The sequence below is a fragment of the Schistocerca nitens genome, chromosome 1 (assembly GCF_023898315.1).
Source record: "Schistocerca nitens isolate TAMUIC-IGC-003100 chromosome 1, iqSchNite1.1, whole genome shotgun sequence".
NCBI classification, from domain to species: Eukaryota; Metazoa; Arthropoda; class Insecta; order Orthoptera; family Acrididae; genus Schistocerca; species Schistocerca nitens.
In genome coordinates this window covers 607,984,555-608,007,469 of record NC_064614.1, presented here as the reverse complement: position 1 = coordinate 608,007,469, position 22,915 = coordinate 607,984,555, and the positions used below count along the sequence as shown (strand labels likewise).

The window sequence follows — 22,915 nt, the reverse complement described above, 5'->3', positions numbered from 1 at the left end:
AGTTTTGTTTTGAAACATGACCTCTATCACATAGTAGCAGTTTTAAAAATAAATAAATACAGACTTTTTGAAAAAGTTGTTTAGTTGTATGAAGTGGAAATTTTTGTTGAGAAAACTGTACATAACAAGAGGAACAAGTTGGAAGTCATTGCTCATCTTCAGGAGATGAAGATCCAAGTTCTGGAAGCCTGGAAAGAAGGGAGGGGGTGACATGTTTCAATCAATTCCTTATTCCTTCGTGAGAAAGGAACACACAAACTTTAACCAGGAATAGTATTTTGCACTTCACTTGTTTCTGAGAGCACTACTTGGCATGTCACCTCTTAAAGGAAGGTACAGGCCACTCTACCGATTTACTTGAATTTTTACTTGTGGCAAAATAATAGATTAGTACTAATTAAATAGTTGATTAGAAATAGATTATGCTATGAAAAAAATACTGAGAGTGTAATGTTTTGATTTGAGCCCATAAGGGAGAGGACAAGAAAGTGTGCTTCAAATAAATTAAAATTTCTTATTTGTTTGTACATGTTTTGAAGGTACAGGAGTTTCAAGGAACATAATTATAGCACTATATCTTGGATTGAGTACATATTCTGACTCTGTGAAAGAGCTGGTCATGTAGAAGGACTGATTGAAACATAATGAAAGTTTCTGTGCTTACTCCCACAAGCTAGAATGAAGTAATTACATACACTGAATATATTACTATAGTCTAATTTATCTTTTCTATCGTATTTGAATCTTCTATAATACCAGAGCATTTCATTTAGTTTGTTAATCACCTATCATTTCATCTTCAGTATTATTAGTAAAAGAAGAGAAATACTGACATTCATTTACAACTTCATGGATTTTTAGTATATACTTGCATTATTTCAAGCTGATTTGGAGCTCAAAAAATTGTATTTGTTAGGCTTCTTCTGTCATTTCTATTTTGCCAACTGGTAAGTATACACTCTATGGACAAAAAAAAAAATATTAACATTCATATTTTGTACATTTACTGTGGGTTTTGCGCATTTTTTGATGAAAAACCTGAAGTGATGACTATTGTGAGTTTTGAAAAACCTATCTTTCAGGTGGAGGGACGGGATACTCCAGTTCAGGCAAATAAGTCAACCCCTTCAGCAACAAATCAGCAAACAAACACGAGAATCATACCAATCCAAATTGAAGGTGAACCAGCACCCAGCCAATCAAAGCCATCAGCACAACAACATGTGCAACAGAGACAGCCAGTCTATGTTCACAATAAATTTAATCCTTCTTCAGCTTCACCAACAAGCCCAACTCCAAGCGGTCCTGGAACCAGTGAAATGTAAGTTGATGAATATATTGCAAATCTCTTTTAATGAGTGCTTCCCTCACAAACCCTAATAACAATTAACAATAATTGATTACTTGGATCCATTCTAGCCCACCATTATTCTTGGTCCTCCCAGGTAAATTCCTTGACATAATCATGTCCAGAAACGCAATTTATGTATCCTTATCGATGACACTCTCTACCTTATCACAATCATACAAAATGAGCTGCCTTTCTTTGAACCTTTCTGATGTCCTCCATCAATCCTATCTGATTCAGATCCCACACCACACAGCAATACTCCAGAAGAGAGCAGACAAGTATGGTGTAAGCAGTCTCTTCAGTAGACCTGTTACATTTTATGTGTTCTGCCAATAAATCACAGTCTTTGGTTTGCCTTCCCCACAACATTATCTATGTGATTGTTCCAATTCAAGTTATTCACATTCCAGTTTAAGTTATTTGTAATTGTAATCCCAAAGAATTTTGCAATATAGTGGATTCCTTTTAGTATACATGTCAGTGACTTCACACTTTTCATTATTTAGAGTCAAATGCCACTTTTTCCTCTATACAGAATCTTGGCTAAATCATTTTTCAATTTGTTTTGATCATCTGATGAGTTTATAAGGCTGTAAATGACAGCATCATTTGCAAACAATTTAAGAGGGCTGCTCAGATTGTCTCCTACAATGTTTATATAGGTCAGGAACAACAGATGACATTTAACACTTCCTTACAGAATGCTAGATAAAACTTCTGTTTTACTGTATGACTTTCCATCAGTTATCATGAACTTTGACCTTTCTGATGGGAAATCATGAAATCAGTCACACAACTTAGATAATACTCCATAGGCACATAATTTAATTAGAAGTCGATTGTGAGGAACTGTGTCAAAAGACTTCTGGGAATATAAAAATATGGAATCAGTTTGACATCCCCTATCAATAGCACTCATTACTTCATGAGAATGAAGAGTTAGTTGTGTTTCACAAGAATTATATTTTCTGAATCCATTTTGGCTATTTTTCAATTGATCGTTTTATTGTAGGTAACTCTGAATTCATAATGATCGAGCACAGTGTATGTTCTATAATCCTACAGTAAATTGACATTATTGATACAGGTCTGTAATTCAGTGGATTATTGCTATTTCCCTTCTTGGTTATAGGTGTGACTTGTGAAGCTTTCCAGTCTTAGGGCACAGATCTTGCTATGAGCAAGTGGTTGTATATGATCACAAAGTATGGTGCTATTGTATCAACATAGTCTGAAGATGTATAGTCTAGACTGGAGGCCTTACCTTTCTTAATTGTTTTACATTGCTTCACTACACTGAGGATATCTACTTCTAAGTTACTCATGTTGCCAATTGTTCTTGATTAGAATTCTGGAATATTTACTTCGTCTTCTTTTGTGAAGGAATTTCAGAAAACTGTTTTAGGGGTGCTGTCATCAATAACATCACTATCGTTATTGGACAGTGAAGGTACTGAATGCATCTCCTGGTGTACTTTACATACAACATGAAAAATTTGAATATTTTACTTGAAAAGTGTATCAACTGCTCCTATATGAATTTGTTACTGAATATTTCATTATGCAGATCTCCTAACAACAAAGTTACATCTCAGCCTAAACCACATTCAAGAGAATGTCAGGATCATCTCCTTAGCCATACCACACCATTTGTACATCTACATCTTTATGTATCTCTACATCCATGCTCGGCAAACCACCGTAAAGTGCACGGCAGAGGATACAGCCCATTGTACCAGATATTAGGACATTCTCCTGTTCCCTTCATATTTGGAGTACAGGAATAACTACTTCTTAGGAACCATATACAGGGGATTGTAATATATTCATAGATTCATCACTTAAAGTTGGTTCTAGAAACCATCTAATTGAGTCTTCATGGATAGTTCATGTCTATCTTCAAGTGTCTGCCAGTTCCATTCTTTAACATCTTTATAACTCTCTTCCAAGGGTCAAGCAAACCTGTGACCATTCATCCTGCCTTCTTTGTACTCTTTCTATATCCCCTGTTAGTCCTAGTCAGGTCCCACACGCTTGAGCAATATTTTAGGATGGATCACAGGAGTGTTTTTCAATCAATGTCTTTGGTAAACTGTTTGTATTTCCATGGTATTCTACCAATGAACAGTAGTCTTCCACTTGCAGTACATACAGCTGAGTCTATTTGATTGCTGCACTTCATATCCCTACAAATTGTTACACCCAAGTACTTGTATAAATTAATTGATTCCAGCTGTCACTCATTGATAAAGTTCACAATTTTTCATTTTTGAACATTTGAAGCAAATTGCCAATTTTTGCACCACTTGGAAATCTTATCAAATATAACTGAATATTTGTGCATCTTCTTTCACATACTACTTTGTTATAAATTACTGCATCATCTGTGAAAAGTCTCAGGAGACTCTTAATATTGTCCACAAGGTCATTAATATGCAAGATGGCCAGCAAGGGTCCTCACACACTTTCCTGAGGCATGCTCTGTCCAAGTTAACTTGCTGCAGCCCTCTTACCAAAAAATCCTCAATCCAGTCACAACTTTCACTTGAAACCCCATATGATCATACTTTTGATAATAAGCCTACACTTGATATGAAGTGTATTGCTTTGTACACCCATCCTTGTCCAGTCTGAGCAAAAGCTCCATTCATTTATTCAGTGTGTTCTGTAGATCTCATAAAGAAGGAAACCCTTACAAATGGGGAATGAGTTAAGGTAAGTATCAAGAAAGGACAAACATAGAACAGAAACTTACTCCATATACATATTAACCATAATCTTTCACTATACAGTTTAATGCCATTCACACTTATGTCAGCTAAATTTAATCAAATAAAAAGTGCTTCTTTTCAAAAGGCTGCTACTCCTAATTTACTTTAAATAGTTACTGTTTATTTCCTATTGGTTGGTTAATATTACAATGGTATTTTTCAAAGAAAATAGTTATCTACATCTGCAAATACTGATTCATGTTTATAGTACATTACTATTTGTCATGTAATTTTACAATCAACTTTGCTATTTGCCATGTAGTTAACAGAACTTTATTCTTTAAATATTGGTATTCAGTTAACTTGTAGAAAGAGTGGATAATAAAGCACGCTTCTAATTTTCTTTTGGACTAATTATTATTCTCAATTTCTTGCTTTATGTTAAACACAAACTCGTTGAATTACTTTGCACCAGAGTACATAACTCACTCTGAGCCATAGACGTGGAGACAAAGTCTATGTGAAAATTATTTCTCTGTATTGTGTTGTGATTATGTAGATCACTGTTCAGCTGATAGTGATTTTGATTGTCAGCAACAAAAATGATTACTGATTTAGTATAACATAAAAAAATATTGTACATAGAATAAAAACCATAAAATTTCAAGGCGACAAAACGATCTGCCAGTTCTTACCACATGTGGCGAAATTCCACAGACTGCCAGTAGACAAATTTAACAGTTAAAAAAGAAAAGGAACTCTGTTAGTTCTCTCTTCAGGTGAGTTTTAGAAGGTAAAAGAAGTAGTTGCTGTAATATAACAAGTATATAATATCTGTATTATGTGTGGTGAAGCATATGACATGTGAGGGCTGTGCACTGGACTAAATTTGGATCATAATGTGACACATCAGACCCCACATTAAGAGGGACCCACCTATGGGTGGAAGCAAAGACATATTGTCTTCGCAGGAGGTGTGGGTCCGTCTCTATCTAAGGTTTGAATGATCTGTTACTTCTTTCCAAACATCTCCAACTATCCCTCTATCCTCTTTGAGGAAGGAAGTAACAGATCAGAAAGTTAGGTATAAGTTTTCCTACTTTTAAAAGTGCCTGTAAGTGGTATTTGGAATTTTGCCTTGTGGATGTACAGTCAATGTTATCTTCTTATCTGAAATACTCTGTGTGACTAGATAATTTAAATAAATGTTGTGTATTAGTAACTCTGTCAACAGTTACGATATCTGATTTCTACTGATTCTCCCTCCAACTCGTGTAATTTCCAAATCTGTGAAGAATATAGAAACTATTTTAACAGCACAAGAAATGAAGTTGCTACACTGCTGTGTTGTGTGTAATTTTCAACTTTGACTGTATTAGTGAAGTAAAACTAGAATTTCTGACAGAAAATTTCAACTTGTTTCATACAGATACCCCTAGTAGAACAAAAAGACAAAGTAGAAATGTTGTTAGCAAACTCATAGAAAAAACTTTCTTAACAACTGAACCACTAAATCTTTTTAGAGTCATGCTCTCATTTGTGATATATTTCTCACTATTTTACAAAGAATTTGTAGCAAACTTTTGTTTCCTATTATTGCCACTCACCTACAGAGACCATTTAGGTGCAGAATTTCAGGCTGATATTTATTTTCATCTGTGCCATACTAATTTCATACTTCCATTTTTAGCTTAGTAATCACATCCCGTGTGTTAATTTTTGATATCTAACCCCACCAGTTTTGAAAATTAACAAATTTACATGCAGTTTATGTTCCTTCAGTGCGGCTGAGCACAATCCTAGACAGTTACAACAGCAGCAGAGCTGGGGCCCTCCTGGTGCAAATGGGGCTCCAATCCAGTCTCGATCATTCAGAGTGCTGCAAAAAATTACAGATACTGACAATACTGATGGTGAGTGATCTATGTGTATAGAAATGGTGTAGAGTGGAAAGTAACATCATGTGATGTCTCCAGTAGCATGAATTGTTATGAGAGAAATTTTTGAAGATAAAATTATAAATGAAAAGAAAAAGACTTCAAAAGAGGTAGTTGCTGTAATATAACAAGTATATAATATTTATATTATGTGTGGTGAAGCATATGACATGTGAAGGCTGTGCACTGGACTAAATTTGGATCATAATGTGACACATCATTTGCATCTCTCAATAATGTTCAAGTATGGCATATTTGAAGAGATCATTTTTATTTTTCAAGATGTTGGATAATTTTCTAATGGACAGTTAAAAATTTATTTTGACATACTGAAAATTAAATTTTCCAAAGAAAAAGTTACAGATTATCTGCTAACATACCAGCCTCTGGAAATTTTTTAATATTTTTGTTAATATAGCTACCTCTCAACACCTGTTCTTGATTATATTAACAACATGGGATTTATCTTTGTACATTTTCTCTTGTAACGGATATTGCAGTAAGAATAAGGCAATATGTTTTATAGTCATAATGACAAAGCATTGTTCCAGATTAATCTGTTTCCCAATATAGACATGCTGAAATTACTGAAAATGTTCCAAATTAATCTACTGACAACATAGACATATTGAAATTACTGCATCTGAGCACAGTTGCAAATTGCTTGTTGCAGTTGGTTTAAATTATCTGTGTATGCAGTTCCGCACTTACTGCAAATGGTTGTGTTGAATTTCTTCATGAATTTGTAACTGAAGTCTTTCAAAGTGTTCCATGTATGTAGTATTCCATATAGTAGAAGTATATGTAGTAGTTCATACATGTAGTTCTGTGGCTCTCCAGATGCACCTGACACTGTAAGCAGTTGCTAAATATAAATGGGAACCAGATATACATCCTAAACCAGGCTATCCCTGGGAATTGTGTCAGGAAATAAATTGTGACTTCACCCACTTTGAATGTACAGAACTCGAAATTATAATAAAGTATGTATGACAGGAATGAAAAAGACCTCCTTTTTTCATTTTTGGTTTTTACAGTTTTTTTAAAAAAACTTTTAGTGCAAAATACAATTACAGAACTGGAGAATACACACTGTTTTTCATTTTTTGGATATTCTGTGGTAAGAGTATGAACTGATACTCTGAACTACTGCTTCATGAAAGATCAACATACAATTGACCATGGGAGAAACAATCTGACTGTAAATGAGTCCCGATATATTTGAGTGTCTGACTTTGAAACTTGTTTTTTTATTGGAAATAAAACCTTGATTGGGAATGCCAATTACTTAAAATGAATTGGTAAATTAGTTGGGATAAGTTTTTTATTTTTTCAGATTTTCTGAGTTAGCAGTCTTATAACTGCTTTGATGTGGGCTGCCACAAATTCCGCTCCTGTGTCAACCTCCTCATCTCAGAGCAGCACTTTCCACCTACATTCTCAAGCATTTGTTGTTGTATTCCAATTTCTGTCTTCCTCTATATTTTTTACCCTCTACAGCTCCCTCTTGTGCCATCAAGTTTATTCCCTGATGTCTTAGGACATGTTCTATCGTCCTGTCCCTTCTTCTTGTCAGAGTATTTCCTTACCTTCCTCTCTTCACTGAGTCTTTACCTTACAGTCCATCTAATATCAACGTTCTTCTGTAGCATCACATCTCAAATTCTTCAGTTTGCTTTTGTTCCAGTTTCCCCACAATCCATGCATGATTCACTACCATACAATCCTGTGCTTCAGATGTGCATTCTCAGATACATGGGGCATTCAGTAAGTAATGCAATACATTCATTTTATGAAAGCAGGTTGGTTTTACTCAGGATTCCAACATACCATATTATTCACCATATTTTTGCAACATAATCTCCATTAAAGTAGTAAAGGAGTTTTGCTATTTGGGGAGAAAAATAACTGATGATGGTCGAAGTAGAGAGGATATAAAATGTAGACTGGCAATGGGAAGGAATGTGTTTCTGAAGAAGAGAAATTTGTTAACATCGAGTATTGATTTAAGTGTTAGGAAGTCGTTTCTGAAAGAATTTGTATGGAGTGTAGCCATGTATGGAAGTGAAACATGGACGATAAATAGTTTAGACAAGAAGAGAATAGAAGCTTTCGAAATGTGGTGCTACAGAAGAATGCTGAAGATTAGATGGGTAGATCACATAACAAATGAGGAGGTGTTGAATAGGATTGGGGAGAAGAGAAGTTTGTGGCACAACTTGACTAGAAGAAGGGATTGGTTGGTAGGACATGTTCTGAGGCATCAAGGGATCACCAATTTAGTATTGGAGGGCAGTGTGGAGGGTAAAAATCGTAGAGGGAGACCAAGAGATGAATACACCAAGCAGATTCAGAAGGATGTAGGTTGCAGTAGGTACTGGAAGATGAAGAAGCTTGCACAGGATAGAGTAGCGTGGAGAGCTGCATCAAACCAGTCTCAGGACTGAAGACCACAACAACAACAACAATCTCCATTCAATGTGATGGCCTTCCACCACATTACTGGGTGGGCTTGTACGCCTGCATGGTACCACTCTACCTGTTGATGTCAGAGCCAAAATCTTGCTGCATCAATAACCTCCCCAGCATTCATGTACTGCTTCCTGTAGAGTGCATCCTTCATTGGGCCAAACAGATGGAAGTCTTCTGTTAGGCATTGAGGAACCCAGCAGGCACACACCTTTGAATGCCCCAATTGGTGGATGAGTGTGTCAGCACCATCAACAGAGACATCCAGTTGAACAGGGAGGTGTGTGACTGTGGACCATCAGTCACCTTGAATGAGAGTATCTGCATGTTCCAACTCTGCAGGAGCCACAGCTGTATGCAGCCAGCTGGCACAATGGAGATCCCACAGGTTTGTGCAACCTAGTTGTGATGATGACAGATGCCTCACCCAAGAACTTACTGTGCTTTTATTCACTGTCACGTCCCGGTAAACATTCTGCAAGCACCTTTGAATATCTATGATCTTCTTTTTTTCTCCCAAAAGAAACTCAATGACAGCTCTCTGCTTGAAATGCACCTCTGTTACAGATGCCAGTTTTGAGGCTACATTTAGCAGTGCCACCTATTGGAACTTCATGAAACTAAAGAGGCTAAAGTGGGAATATTCCATGGTGTCCCACAACAAATTCCATAGCTTTAAACTAAAATTGGATGAGAAAAACATGTGTTGCGTTACTTATCAATATCCCTCATATTTCTTCCTCAAACTGAAGCCCTATGTTTGCTATTAGTAGATTTCTCTTGGTCAAGAATGCCATTTTTCTTGGGCTTTTATGGTCATTGTATATTATTTGCCATGGGTTATTTTGTTTCCAAGGCAGCAGAACTCCTTAATTTTTTTCTACTTTGTGATCACCAATTTTAACAATAAGTTACTCACAATTCTCATACCTTCTACTTCTCATCACTTTTGTCTTTCTTCAGTTTACTCTCAGTCTGTATTACGTGCTCATTAGACTGTTATTCCTTTCAATAGATCCATTAATTCTTCTTCACCTCCAATGAGGATAGTGAATCATTGATATCCTCTCACCCCAAATTTTAGTCCTGATTTTTTCTTTTATTTCTTTCATTGGTCCTTTGATATACAGATTGAACAGTAGGAGTGAAAGACTGCAGCCCTGTCTTACATTCTGTGTGGTGGAAAGCCAGCTGGATTCTGTGTCAGTGAATTTAAGACATTTTTGTTATACTGAACTGCATGTTCAGTGGTGACCATGGTATTGATTGACTGGTATTCCTTATGTGTTTCTACAATTTTTTCCAAAATAATATTGTTTATTTCAGAAGCATTACAGAATTTTGGTCGATGCAGGTTGCATAGTGATATTCTAGTCATAATATGATAAGCCATAAATGGAAATTTCCTTATGTACAGCTTTTCTGTTAACAGTTGCGAGGAAGGAAAAAACAGTACATTGTTGTGTATACAATTTTTGTTTAAAATTATATATCTGGAGAAACAGAACATATGGGAAAACAACTTGTTTAAATATCCTGCTATCATAGTTGAAACTGCCTGCAAGAAAGAAAATGAAAGCACACCTGTTCACAGCACAGCATTTTCTTTCTTACAGTTGGATTTAACTGAAAACTTGGATATTGTTGTTTAAAACAAACCTATGCTTGTCAGAACATAAACATTTCAATGTACTATCTCAAAACTTCCTGGCAGATTAAAACTGTGTGCCAAACTGGGATACGAACTTGAGACATGTGCCTTTCATGGACAAGTGCTCTACAAACTGAGCTATCTACGCAAGACTCATGGTCCACCCTCAGAGCATTACTTCCAGATGTACCTCATCTACTACCTTTGAAACTTCACAGCAGTTCTCCTGCGTACCTTGCAGAATTAGCAGTCCTAGAAAGGATATCATGGAGACATGACTTAGCCATAGCCTCAGGGATTATTTTCAGAATTCAGTCTGGATGCACTGTCTCACTAAAGATATCTGGGGATGATAAACAATATTGGCCAAAATGCATTTTATGCCATTGAGAAATTCCTTCATTGTGTGAAGGAAGGCCTTATATTCTGACTCTTATCTTGCTGTGAATTTGTATGCTAACTAACATGTCTATATTGTTACCCCTTTTACTGTATTTTATAGTTATCTGGCTTAGACTGAGTGTTGTCTTTAGTATTTTGTTTTCTAGTTTACATTGTTTTCCTTAGAACTGATATTCTTTACTGTGAACAAACAATGACAACTCTGATAGCATGTAAAATGCTTGAAGATGACTGAATACATTAAAAACATCCAACAAGTGGTGAGATTCAGTTAATTGGAAGGACTATTGGAAAATGGAATTTCTCTTTGAAAGAGAGAGTTTTTTATGTGTTTGTACAACACGTAGTAGAATATTTCTCAGTTACATGGAATTCAGTCTACACTGAACTAAAATAAATAGTTTTTTCAAAATTGTATTACGTGTAACTGCAGTCTTATTTGGTACATGAAAGACTCAAACAGAAACTTTGAAACCCTTAAAGCAACAATGTTTGTGATAAAAGAGCATAGTCTGCATTTTTATCTCTTGATATTGTTGTTTGGGAAAAGGTCATGTGCTGAAGGAAGATAATGAATACTTCAAGAAATGTGTTAACGAAATTTCAAGATCTAGTTTTCAGTGATGACTCCAAGAATATTTATAGTATATCAGATTACACTTTGGTGATCATAAGGATTAGACAAGACATCATACAGGGGAATCTGAGCAGTCATTTTTCCTGTGCTATATTCATTCATGGCAAAGAAAGATTAATTATTGCTATACATACACACCCTCTCCGAAATGCTGAACAAGGAACATCAGGGTGCATGTATCTATAGATTAGTAGAGATTTTCAGACATTTAAAACCAGTTTGTTGAACTTTACACTGACTGATGTTCATTAAGATTAAAACACTTATTAATCATAGGCATTTATACACTTTTTTATTGCAAACTGAAAATATCTTACTAACACTTACAGATTGAAGTTTAATACACAGCTGCTAACAAATACTTAAAAATCTTCCACATGTATGTTAATGTGTGGATTTCATTATACACTCCTGGAAACTGAAATAAGAACACCGTGAATTCATAGTCCCAGGAAGGGGAAACTTTATTGACACATTCCTGGGGTCAGATACATCACATGATCACACTGACAGAACCACAGGCACATAGACACAGGCAACAGAGCATGCACAATGTCGGCTCTAGTACAGTGTATATCCACCTTTCGCAGCAATGCAGGCTGCTATTCTCCCATGGAGACGATCGTAGAGATGCTGGATGTAGTCCTGTGGAACGGCTTGCCATGCCATTTCCACCTGGCGCCTCAGTTGGACCAGCGTTCGTGCTGGACGTGCAGACCGCGTGAGACGACGCTTCATCCAGTCCCAAACATGCTCAATGGGGGACAGATCCGGAGATCTTGCTGGCCAGGGTAGTTGACTTACACCTTCTAGAGCACGTTGGGTGGCACGGGATACATGCGGACGTGCATTGTCCTGTTGGAACAGCAAGTTCCCTTGCCGGTCTAGGAATGGTAGAATGATGGGTTCGATGACGGTTTGGATGTACCGTGCACTATTCAGTGTCCCCTCGACGATCACCAGTGGTGTACGGCCAGTGTAGGAGATCGCTCCCCACACCATGATGCCGGGTGTTGGCCCTGTGTGCCTCGGTCGTATGCAGTCCTGATTGTGGCGCTCACCTACACGGCGCCAAACACGCATACGACCATCATTGGCACCAAGGCAGAAGCGACTCTCATCGCTGAAGACGACACGTCTCCATTCGTCCCTCCACTCACGCCTGTCGCGACACCACTGGAGGCGGGCTGCACGATGTTGGGGCGTGAGCGGAAGACGGCCTAACGGTGTGCGGGACCGTAGCCCAGCTTCATGGAGACGGTTGCGAATGGTCCTCGCCGATACCCCAGGAGCAACAGTGTCCCTAATTTGCTGGGAAGTGGCGGTGCGGTCCCCTACGGCACTGCGTAGGATCCTACGGTCTTGGCGTGCATCCGTGCGTCGCTGCGGTCCGGTCCCAGGTCGACGGGCACGTGCACCTTCCGCCGACCACTGGCGACAACATCGATGTACTGTGGAGACCTCACGCCCCACGTGTTGAGCAATTCGGCGGTACGTCCACCCAGCCTCCCGCATGCCCACTATACGCCCTCGCTCAAAGTCCGTCAACTGCACATACGGTTCACGTCCACGCTGTCGCGGCATGCTACCAGTGTTAAAGACTGCGATGGAGCTCCGTATGCCACGGCAAACTGGCTGACACTGACGGCGGCGGTGCACAAATGCTGCGCAGCTAGCGCCATTCGACGGCCAACACCGCGGTTCCTGGTGTGTCCGCTGTGCCGTGCGTGTGATCATTGCTTGTACAGCCCTCTCGCAGTGTCCGGAGCAAGTATGGTGGGTCTGACACACCGGTGTCAATGTGTTCTTTTTTCCATTTCCAGGAGTGTAATAGAAATTTGTAAATAACACATATCACATTGAATTTTTCAGCAGGCAATGAGAATAGTCAGCATATGGAGTATCCTTATGGCAATCAGTCAACACAAGGCGTGCCAGTGCAACAACTGAGAAAACTTCAGCTGAGTGAGGATGATCGTGCACTTATGAACAGATTCAAAGCTCAGGGTAAGAGTTGGAAACAGTATCAATTGTTTACGTAATATAATTGCCATCAAATACTCAGTAATTTGGAATATAGTAACTGTGCTGCTATTGAACAAGAATAAATATCAGTGAAGAACCAACAGCATATAAAATGAATATTGATTTACACACAAACCAAAACAAAATTTTTCCTTCAGTGGCTGAGGTTAGAGGCAAGGAAGAACACAAAGTGCAATGAAAATTCAGGATATATGGTCAAGCCAAACAAGAAACGTTGACAAAAACATACAAAACATGCCGCCCGGAGTGGCCGAGCAGTTCTAGGTGCTACAGTCTGGAATTGTGCGACCACTCCGGTCGCAGGTTCGAATCCTGCCTCGGGCATGGATGTGTGTGATGTCCTTATATTAGTTAGGTTTAAGTAGTTCTAAGTTCTAGGGGACTGACAACCTTAGAAGTTAAGTCCCATAGTGCTCAGAGCCATTTTGAACCATACAAAACATGAGCCACAGGAGAAAAAAGTTATACATTGAACTAAACTACATAAGAAATTAACAGGGTGTTACAGCTTATACTTGAAGAGCAGCAAGTAGCAGAATCAGATTGAAAAGTGAGTGTCTTCACAACAAATGCTTTACTTGAAGGAAGAGACTCATGGATAACAGATAGGAAAGACAGGCCGAGAAAAAGGGGAAGTAAATAGCGAGAAGAGAGAGACAATAAATAGGACTAGCATAATGAGAGAGCAATTAACGAAAATGACTTCATCTCCCTGTCCATGACAAACTGTCTTTTGTCTGTTCTGACAAAGAGAGAAAGGGAGAGCAGATATGGAGAAAGAGTAAAGGGAGAGGAGACTGACTAGGGAAAAAAGAATCATAAATAAGATACGGAGAGTTGTTTGTCTGTACCAGTGTGTGCTATACAATATAACTGAAATTCGTTAATAGTTCAACAATTTGGATATTAATGGAAGAATTTTACAAAAAATAGATGACGTATACTGGTTGGAGAAACTACAAGGGGACAAAATAGTGGAAGCGATCTAAACATGCTGTTTGATTTGACAATACATTTGTATTTGTAAATATGCTATAAATTAAGCAATTAATCATGCATTTCACATTAATAGCTATATTTGATTCTGAGTAGAGACTTAAAGTCATTTATTTCACTTACAACATAAAATAATTGTTACTGGTCTCATACATATCAAGATTGTAGCATTTAATAATTCCTCTTCAAAAACAGGACAACAGAACTTCTCGTAACAAAAGGCAAAGGAGAGGTGACTGTTGGATACGAAATAATGAGAATTTTGAAAAGAAAGTTTGATGGAAAGTAATTAAGCAGGAATCATTCAGAGTGTAGGCACTTGTACTGAATTGTGACAGTTTGGAAGAAATGAAGATTAAATTTAAAATACTTTCAACTTTAAGCTTATTAGAGAGGGCACTAACTGTAAATTTTAGTAATTGTTTATTTCTCTCTGTGCCTTATGCCTATTGTCGTGAGGGTTTCAAACATCTTGACTTCCTTCTGGCCAAAAGCTTATGTGTTTAGTAGACCACCTTCTGGTCAAAGGCTTATGTGCTTAGTAGTCTTTTTGTTGTGCCTGTCTGCAACTCAGCATGACCGCTGTATGATGAGTAGCAATCTGTCTTTTTCATAATATTGCTATTTCACTTTGCATTGTTCAAATGTTTACTGAGGTCCACAAATAGAATGGAAGTCTCCTGCTTTTCCATTATGCTTCCTTTTATTACTAAGTACAAGATTAGATATGCTTCATTGGTATGTTTACCTTTTATAGAGTCAAAATGTTTGTCATTCAGTACTTCTCCAATTTTTCTTAAGTTTTCTGTGTAATATTTTCACCTTCACTGGTAGTTTTATGATAATGGTTTGCTTGAAACTTGATAGTATGTGTCTGCTTTCACATATTCTGGTCATCACATGTAGTAATCTAGTTATTATATCTCTGACTGACTATAATAACTATGGTAGTTTGTTGTTGTCCCCTGCTGACTTATTTGCGTTCAGATATTTAGTGTTCTGCCACACTATGGACCAGGTGCAGCTCTTAGTTAAAGAATCTGAGCCATTATCAATAATTTATTATAGAATTTAAATTATCAGGCTGCATTTTGCATGTTTCCCCATTTAGATTTTAAAAATAACCACCAGAATTTTTTGAATTGTTGATATCAAATAATGGTATCAAACATATAGTAACTGGTCTTACAGCTGCACCTTGAAATATTGGTTAGCTCTGTGTTGTAGACTTCAGGGGGCATGGCTGTTTTGTAGTATAGCTCTTATGGGACCCCAACGGATCTGTCCATTTAGCCTAAGGGGTCCTACCAACTTCCACATGATTTTCTTGTTCCACTGCTTACATCAAAATTGAATGAATAAAGTGGCTGAAACTTCTCTATTGGATTCCTGTCTCTTTGTATCTCATCTTTATACCTCAATTATGCTTTGTGTCATCATTGATCAATGTTCAGTATTAATGTTTTGATAGTGTTTCAGATAATTTTGTTCTTTCTGGCATTGGCAGTTCCACCTGCTGTAGGAATAAGTTTGTAAATGTCGTATAGAATGTGCTATAATAAGGTAATACAAGTGTCACCACCTAAGCAAGATTTTCACAAATATATAGAAGAAATAAGCATGCAAAAAGTCTCCTGTTACTTCGTTTCCTTGCTTGCTGATTGTGTTTGTGGGATAAAGTGCATTATTAGCAAACTTCTTTTTGAGAATGTATTGTGCTTGAGTCCCAGTGGGTTTAATTTCCTTGTGAATAATTGTAGCATATTGTAAGTCTGAAAACAGCACAATATGAATTCAGTGTGCAGTTTATTAGGTGTACACCCAGGCAAGGATGTATATACACAATTTTAATAGAGCAATGTCCAATGCAGCTGAGTGGTTGTGTGTGTGGGAAGTGAGAAGTGCATTTTCCCATGTCACTTATCTTGTTAGAAATTGTAGTGATAGTGCTTGGACTGAGAATGCAAATTTTACACAATGGGAAGAAAAGAAAGAAAGAAAGAAAAACATAATTCGAGGAAACAACACTTAAATTGCATTATGAAATTTTCATTTTGGAAAAAGTGTGCCAAGTAGATAGTGCTTACTTGCTTAATATACAGACAAGGAAAATGTGTCAAAGAATCTGCGTGTACTGGGAAAACTGTTCTAAATTTTGTGGTAAATCCAAGCTAGCCTTAAGGGGCCATGATGAAACAGAAAATTCCAAGAGTCCAGAAAGTTTTTGAGGGCTAGATGGTCTAATGTAAAAACTGGATAGTATATTGAAGCAACACACTGAAAAATCAGAAAATCATGTTTTCCTATGTCTGTCCAAAATAATTCAAAATGAACTGCTGTAATCAGTTTATGAGGTATCTTATCAGGAGTGAACAAATTCTGACAATCAAAGTTAATGAAACCACAGCCTGTGCAAATTTATCACAGCTGGCCCTAATAATTTGATATAAGATACTGGGGAATATAAATGAAAGATTTCCACCAGATGGTGGAGCTGTAGCCCTTCTCAGCAGGTAAATGAGGCACCAGAAAAAACATTATAGGTTAGTGTTACGATGGTCCTCCTGATATGAGTGACCACAAAAGTGGAATTCCGACTAGGATTAAAGATGTTTACGAAAAAGCTCACTTCATTCACACATCATTCAAATTTAAGAATTGAACATTATGTGACAGGCAGTAAGCAAGTATGCCTTTTCACTGACTTGTAAGGAATTTCTACCTTTTTATCCAGTCTCTGAGGTGCACAGCTGTTCTTGATAAAATAGTGAAGAAACGTATTCCTACTTGTCCTCAGTCCATCACATAGAATTTCAAATCACAGATTGTAACTGCTGCATACAAACACCAAAACAAAATTGTTAAGTGCAGGGAACAAATTACTGACAACTGTGAAAATGGTTACAGGTCAATAAACAAAACTATGGAACTGAAGGGTTTTCTTCAAGACAAATATTTCCTCTTCTGGTTACATTTTTTAAAGAAAGTCATACCACATTGTGACATTTTTTCCATGAACTGCAGCAAAGGAATACTGATGCAGTGAAAACTACTGAATATGTATTTCACTTTGCAGCAAGGATCCAGCATGTTATGTTAGGACCTCACTTAACATTGACCATCAATGGGAGCAATAAGAACCAATATTTCACAGAATCAAGAAAGATGTGTGCCTGAGACACCTTTGGCTGCATCATGACTCAGATCAGTGATTGATTCAATTTTAATGGTCATCTGTCAACTGCACAGCTGTTTGAACTGATATGGTTTCAAAATATCATTTCTTTTCCTAAAAAAGAACTTAAAGCATTTGTTAATTTGTTTTAATTATAGTCTTCAGACTTATGTCATGAACTGAATATGTTGTACAGACAATAGGATTCATGAAAGCACCAGGTGACCTTAATGAATTTCTTTATGAAAAAAACTTGGTAAAAACTTTTCCTGAAAGTGTTAACCTGCTACCGATAATAGTGATCATCACAGTGATGACTAGAGAGGCAGAATACTGCTTCTCAGTGGATGCTATAACTGGTGAAAACAGTCATGCGAAATATTATTAGTAATGGCAGAGTTTGTATGCTCATGATGTGCTCTCTTGAAAAAGAACTGTTAACTCATCCAAATTTCAATGAAATGGTCATAGCCCATTTTGCTGCGCACATGAGGAGACAAGTTCTTTTCACCTATGAATAAGTGAATTAAGGTAAGCAAAACATGGGTTATTAGGTGATAGGAAGCAATTTCCCTTTGTAACTACCTAAGAAGGGGGATTAACATGTTTTCCCAGCAACATCACATTTTCCAGCACTTTACCACAACAAACCATATTAAAAATCTGCATTTTGGTGACATCTTTAACGTTGTGTATTGCATGAACCGGCAATGGCTTTGCCGCAGTGGATACACTGGTTCCCGTGAGATCACCAAAGTTAAGCACTGGATGGGTGACCATCCAGCCGCCATGCAATGTTGCCATTTTTCGGGGTGCACTCAGCCTTGTGATGCCAATTGAGGAGCTACTCGACCAAATAGTAGCGGCTCCAGTCAAAGAAAGCCATCATAATAACCGGGAGAGCGGTGCGCTGACCACATGCCCCTCCTATCCGCATCGTCAACTGAGGATGACACGGTGGTCGGATGGTCGCGATGAACCACTTTTGGCCTGAAGACGGAATGCTTTATTGCATAAATCATTTACATATTTTCATAATATACACATGTAAATATAATAACCAACAAATACAGTAATGTCTGTTAGTTCCTCTAGCAGTTAAATCAGCATGGCAGTTGCTCAGATTGTATCTATCACCAAATCACAGAACAAGACCCATGACCTCATGCGAACATCTTTGTTTAATCTTGCAACATACAAAACATTAAATATCCCAAATTTAGAATTGAAAAGATGAAAAATATTAAGCATACAGTGAAGCTAACATTCATTACATTGAAGCTATCTCCAAAATGTGTCTTTTAGTATGATTTGTTGTGATAAAGTGTCGGACTGATCTGTAGCATAGACAGGGGCCTAAGTTAGTTCCGAATGCTAAATGTCACAGCCTTCCCCAGTACGGAAACCTAGAGCTGTGCCTGTGCAGCATAAATACAGAGTCAGTTAATTCTTCCATAGAACATTCTACCTGACTTCCCTCACACAACTGGACAGTTATTCTCCACTGTGCATACATTCAATGTAACCTTGCCACCTATATGACATTTGTTCTATATCTGTCAAGGATATGACTGAGTCAGTCATATACTGCAATAAAATAAATTGTTAAGTAACTGTTGGTGCTTCATTCATCATGACACATAGGCTGTATTACTGCCATTGAATTCATGACTTTGTATAAGCTGACTAACATTCCCGCAGGTGCTATGTTAAGCTATTGGCTGATTCAAAGTTATTATGAGTACATGTTGGGTTCATCAGCTAATAACTGCTTTCAAAGGTTTTAGAACAAACACAAAATACTTACTTTTGTTACTGTCTTCGCAAATATCTTAAAAGGAAATTTCCTTTATAACTTCCTAATAAATTTGCTGTTTGTTAATTTATTTAGAAAAGTCAGAAACATAATTCTATTGGATCTTACTGGTTGATAGGGTATCATGTGCAGTCTAACATATATTCTACAACAATATAGACTGCACATGATACCCTATCAACCAGTAAGATCCAATAGAATTATGTTTCTGACTTTTCTAAATAAATTAACAAACAGCAAATTTATTAGGAAGTTATAAAGGAAATTTATAGCGAAACATTAATAATTTAGAAGTAAAGAACACCACTCACCAGACAGCAGGAACATTAAATTATTGACAGTCATGCTCCAAAGACAATGAAAACTTGTTAGATAGTGGAAGAAATCCTTTGATGGGTTAGGGTACAAATACACAAACATGGGCATGCAAGGGGGTGCCTCCCCCCTTCCCCCTAACCCACACACACAAACACGCATGTGCCCCTACATTGTGCCGGCACCATACACAGAATTGTATGCCGAGACAGCTCAGTGTAGGGGCAGAGGTGTGGTAGTGTGTACACATGGTCTGTGTGTGTGTGTGTGTGTGTGTGTGTGTGTGTGTGTGTGTGTGTGTGTGTGTGTGTGTGAATGCTAGGTTGTCAAATGATTTCTTCTGAAAACTAGCAATTTTCCAATCTGTTCTGTGTGAGCCTGTCAGCCTCTCAACACTTTTACAATTTAGTGAGTGGTCTCATTTACTCCTAAATTATTTACTTGGTGCTTAATTGTTTTTACAGTGCAGTTTATCCATAATAATGTTGAAGAAATAGCTCATAATGTTGAAGAAATACCACTTAGATGTAAGAATACTGAAAACAAATATATTCATCTTCTCAGCAGCCAAGTATATCAAATATATCAGTATTTTTTATAAATAAGTCAACTGTTCATAGAGAAGACCAATATGTAAAATATTATATTTGTTTCTAACCTATTACTAAACTTTCCTGCTAATTTTATGTGACAAAAACATGCTCATCTTCCTACTGTCAAAAGTGTCATCATCTTTTTCAACTTTAATCTTTTATTACTGGTTGAATAAATCGGGACTACTGCTTGCTGAGTCACATTTAGTGTCATAAATAACATAAAAACTAGCTGAAATTTTTATTTTATTGTCAGCTAATGAGAGTACATTCAATGAGATTCTAGTCCAAGTAACTGAAAACTACTCACCTGGATCCTAGCTTTAGAATAACATGAAACTGAAATACTGTGATTACATTTGTAATTTTCTCACTGAGAATGATATTCAGGTATAGTACTTTCTGTTTTTACTTAATGACAGTTGCAGAAGAAAGCCATTTGTTGGAAGAAGAGAATCCAAGGTACAGAGGTGGTCATATCCCTTCAAGAGTCTTCAAGATGTTGGATGAAAGTGGTATAAAAAATTAAATTTAGTATTAGCTTTCAGGCAGATGAAAACTGGTGATGGAAGTAAATATACCTCCTCTTTCAGCACAAGCTTCTGCAGACAGTAGATGGCAGACATGTTGGTCTTTAACACTGTATTACAATGTATTTATATTGCAGCTAATAGAAATTTCTTTTGGGGAATGGTTTTTGGTAAACATTTCAGGCTCTTTGCATATTTATACATTATATTTTCATGAGCTACTGCTGAAAACATTTAATTTTGCTGTTTCCTTTAGTGGACGAGGATTCTTTTCTGCACAATGAATCAGATCCCAGATACAGAGGGCCAGCAATTCCCTCGCGTGCTTTTCGTATACTTCAAAGCATGACTGATGGAGCAAGTGGTTCAGACTTTGGTGAGGGGACATGATAGATCGTGTTTGCTGGAAATCCCTGCATGTGTTTTCATAGTTATGAGAAACAAATGTTTCAAGTGTGACATTCCCATGCATGAATCCATGCATAGTAAAAACAAGTAATAAAAAAGTAGTAAAGTGAGATAATGAGAAAGTTGATATGGTAGTATTCTCCTTTCTAATGGAATGTTGGTGCAGTGTGTTAGAGAAAACTATTAAAAATGGAGGGGGGTTAAATAAAATTGTTTCATAAAACCCTTACCACACGAAAACTCTGCAACAATGAAACCTTGAAATATAATTGTAATGATGCAAATTGTGTAAAAGTTTTGATTTATCTGGAAAACATGAATATGACACAGCACAAAAAAATCATTATATAAACACTGTATTTCAGTTGTATCTTAAAATGACAACTGGAAGTCCAGCTCAGAATATTCAGTGAGTAACAGAAAAAATTACACACCTAGAAGAAACTGTCCAAAACACACATACACACACACACACACACACACAAACATCTATGGTTGTTATATTAATGGTCAAAATTCCCTTGAACTGAGGGACTATGAGCATCTGTTTGCACTGTTGTCACAAGCCAATTATGTGACTAGCCCTACAGTTTTAATAAAGCATGTACAAAGCTTTAAGCAATTAATCAGTATATCAAAAGATCATGGAGAAACCTCATTGATGGGTTACTCAGAACTATGAGCTTCTGTATGATTTGCTGAAAGACCCAGAGATGAATTGAACAAATGTCATGTAACTCGAATATTCCAGTATTGTGATGGAGTAATGGTGTGTCCATTGTGTATTCCAGGTCACTTACACATGTCATATGGTTCCAGTTGATCTGGTTTGATTACAACAAGTGACATTGTCATATTGTGTGGTGACTTATGTACCTAGCTCCAAAATACAGGCATTGAGCCGATTCCAAAGTCCAATGCCAAACTGTAACACTGGTAATTAGCCATAAAAAAGATTACAAGTTCTCTACACATATATTAGGATGCAGATGGCTGAATTTGGATTGACAATGTGCCACATCATTTTTAGAATTTGTACAGAATTATGGTATTCAGATATGATTGGTTTCAAGATACAAGAAATTTCTTCTGCCAGTACTGTGAAATAATAAATCAACATTAACCCTGACAACATGGCATTGGGATTCATTCAGTATGATTTCAAGCCACTATTTGCTGTCATTCAGAGAGCCTCCAAGGCACCAACGCAACATGGAAATCCAGCGTCATCATGTTTTCTTTCCAATGCTACATCATACTCACCTTTCAACTAGGCCATTCTTTCTAAAACATCTCCATAGCTTTATAGACTTCTTGCCTTATGTAAAGCATTTTTATAATGTGGCCAATGTTTGAAACACACTGGCAAAATATGTGGCAGATAAATTTATGTGTTATTTCTGAGCCTTCGTTGATTTTTGTGGTGTCAACATCCAGTTGTATCTGTCAACAGGAAACTAATTGGAGGGGGGATACAACTTCTATACAGCTCATAGTCTCCAAATGATGTTGATTTGTACTTGCATCCACACTAGAAGGAGTGCTTCACACTAATTACTTGAAACAAATGGCAAACCAACATTACCTGTTCCATTTTACGTTTTAGGTGATATTTTTTACAATTTTAATGCAGTCATAAACATCTCATCAGAAGCAGTTTCATTTAAAATTGGCACCGAGCATTTTTGGCAATATATGAAGGATGATAATACCAAATGCCTAAGTTATCAAGACTTATAAGCAACTAGTAAAGGAAACACCAGAGTTTCTTTAGTATTTGAGTCAATCAGTTCTTTCTCAAAGTTGAAAAAGTTGATGGACAATACATTAATGCTCCTGTTTGAGCATATACTATACCACTGGGAAAAAAATAAAGGC

The 22,915-nt window shown here is 37.1% G+C and overlaps 1 protein-coding gene across 1 annotated transcript in view; it reads left to right on the top strand.

The window, feature by feature from the left end:
* The window catches only part of LOC126256894 (uncharacterized), a 758,813-nt gene that overhangs the window by 673,804 nt on the left and 62,094 nt on the right, over positions 1-22,915 (top strand). The window contains exons 8-11 of the mRNA XM_049955519.1: positions 1,083-1,321; positions 5,845-5,975; positions 13,034-13,165; positions 20,886-21,005. Coding sequence (XP_049811476.1) covers positions 1,083-1,321; positions 5,845-5,975; positions 13,034-13,165; positions 20,886-21,005 — 622 coding nt within the window. The remainder of the gene's footprint in view (positions 1-1,082; positions 1,322-5,844; positions 5,976-13,033; positions 13,166-20,885; positions 21,006-22,915) is intronic.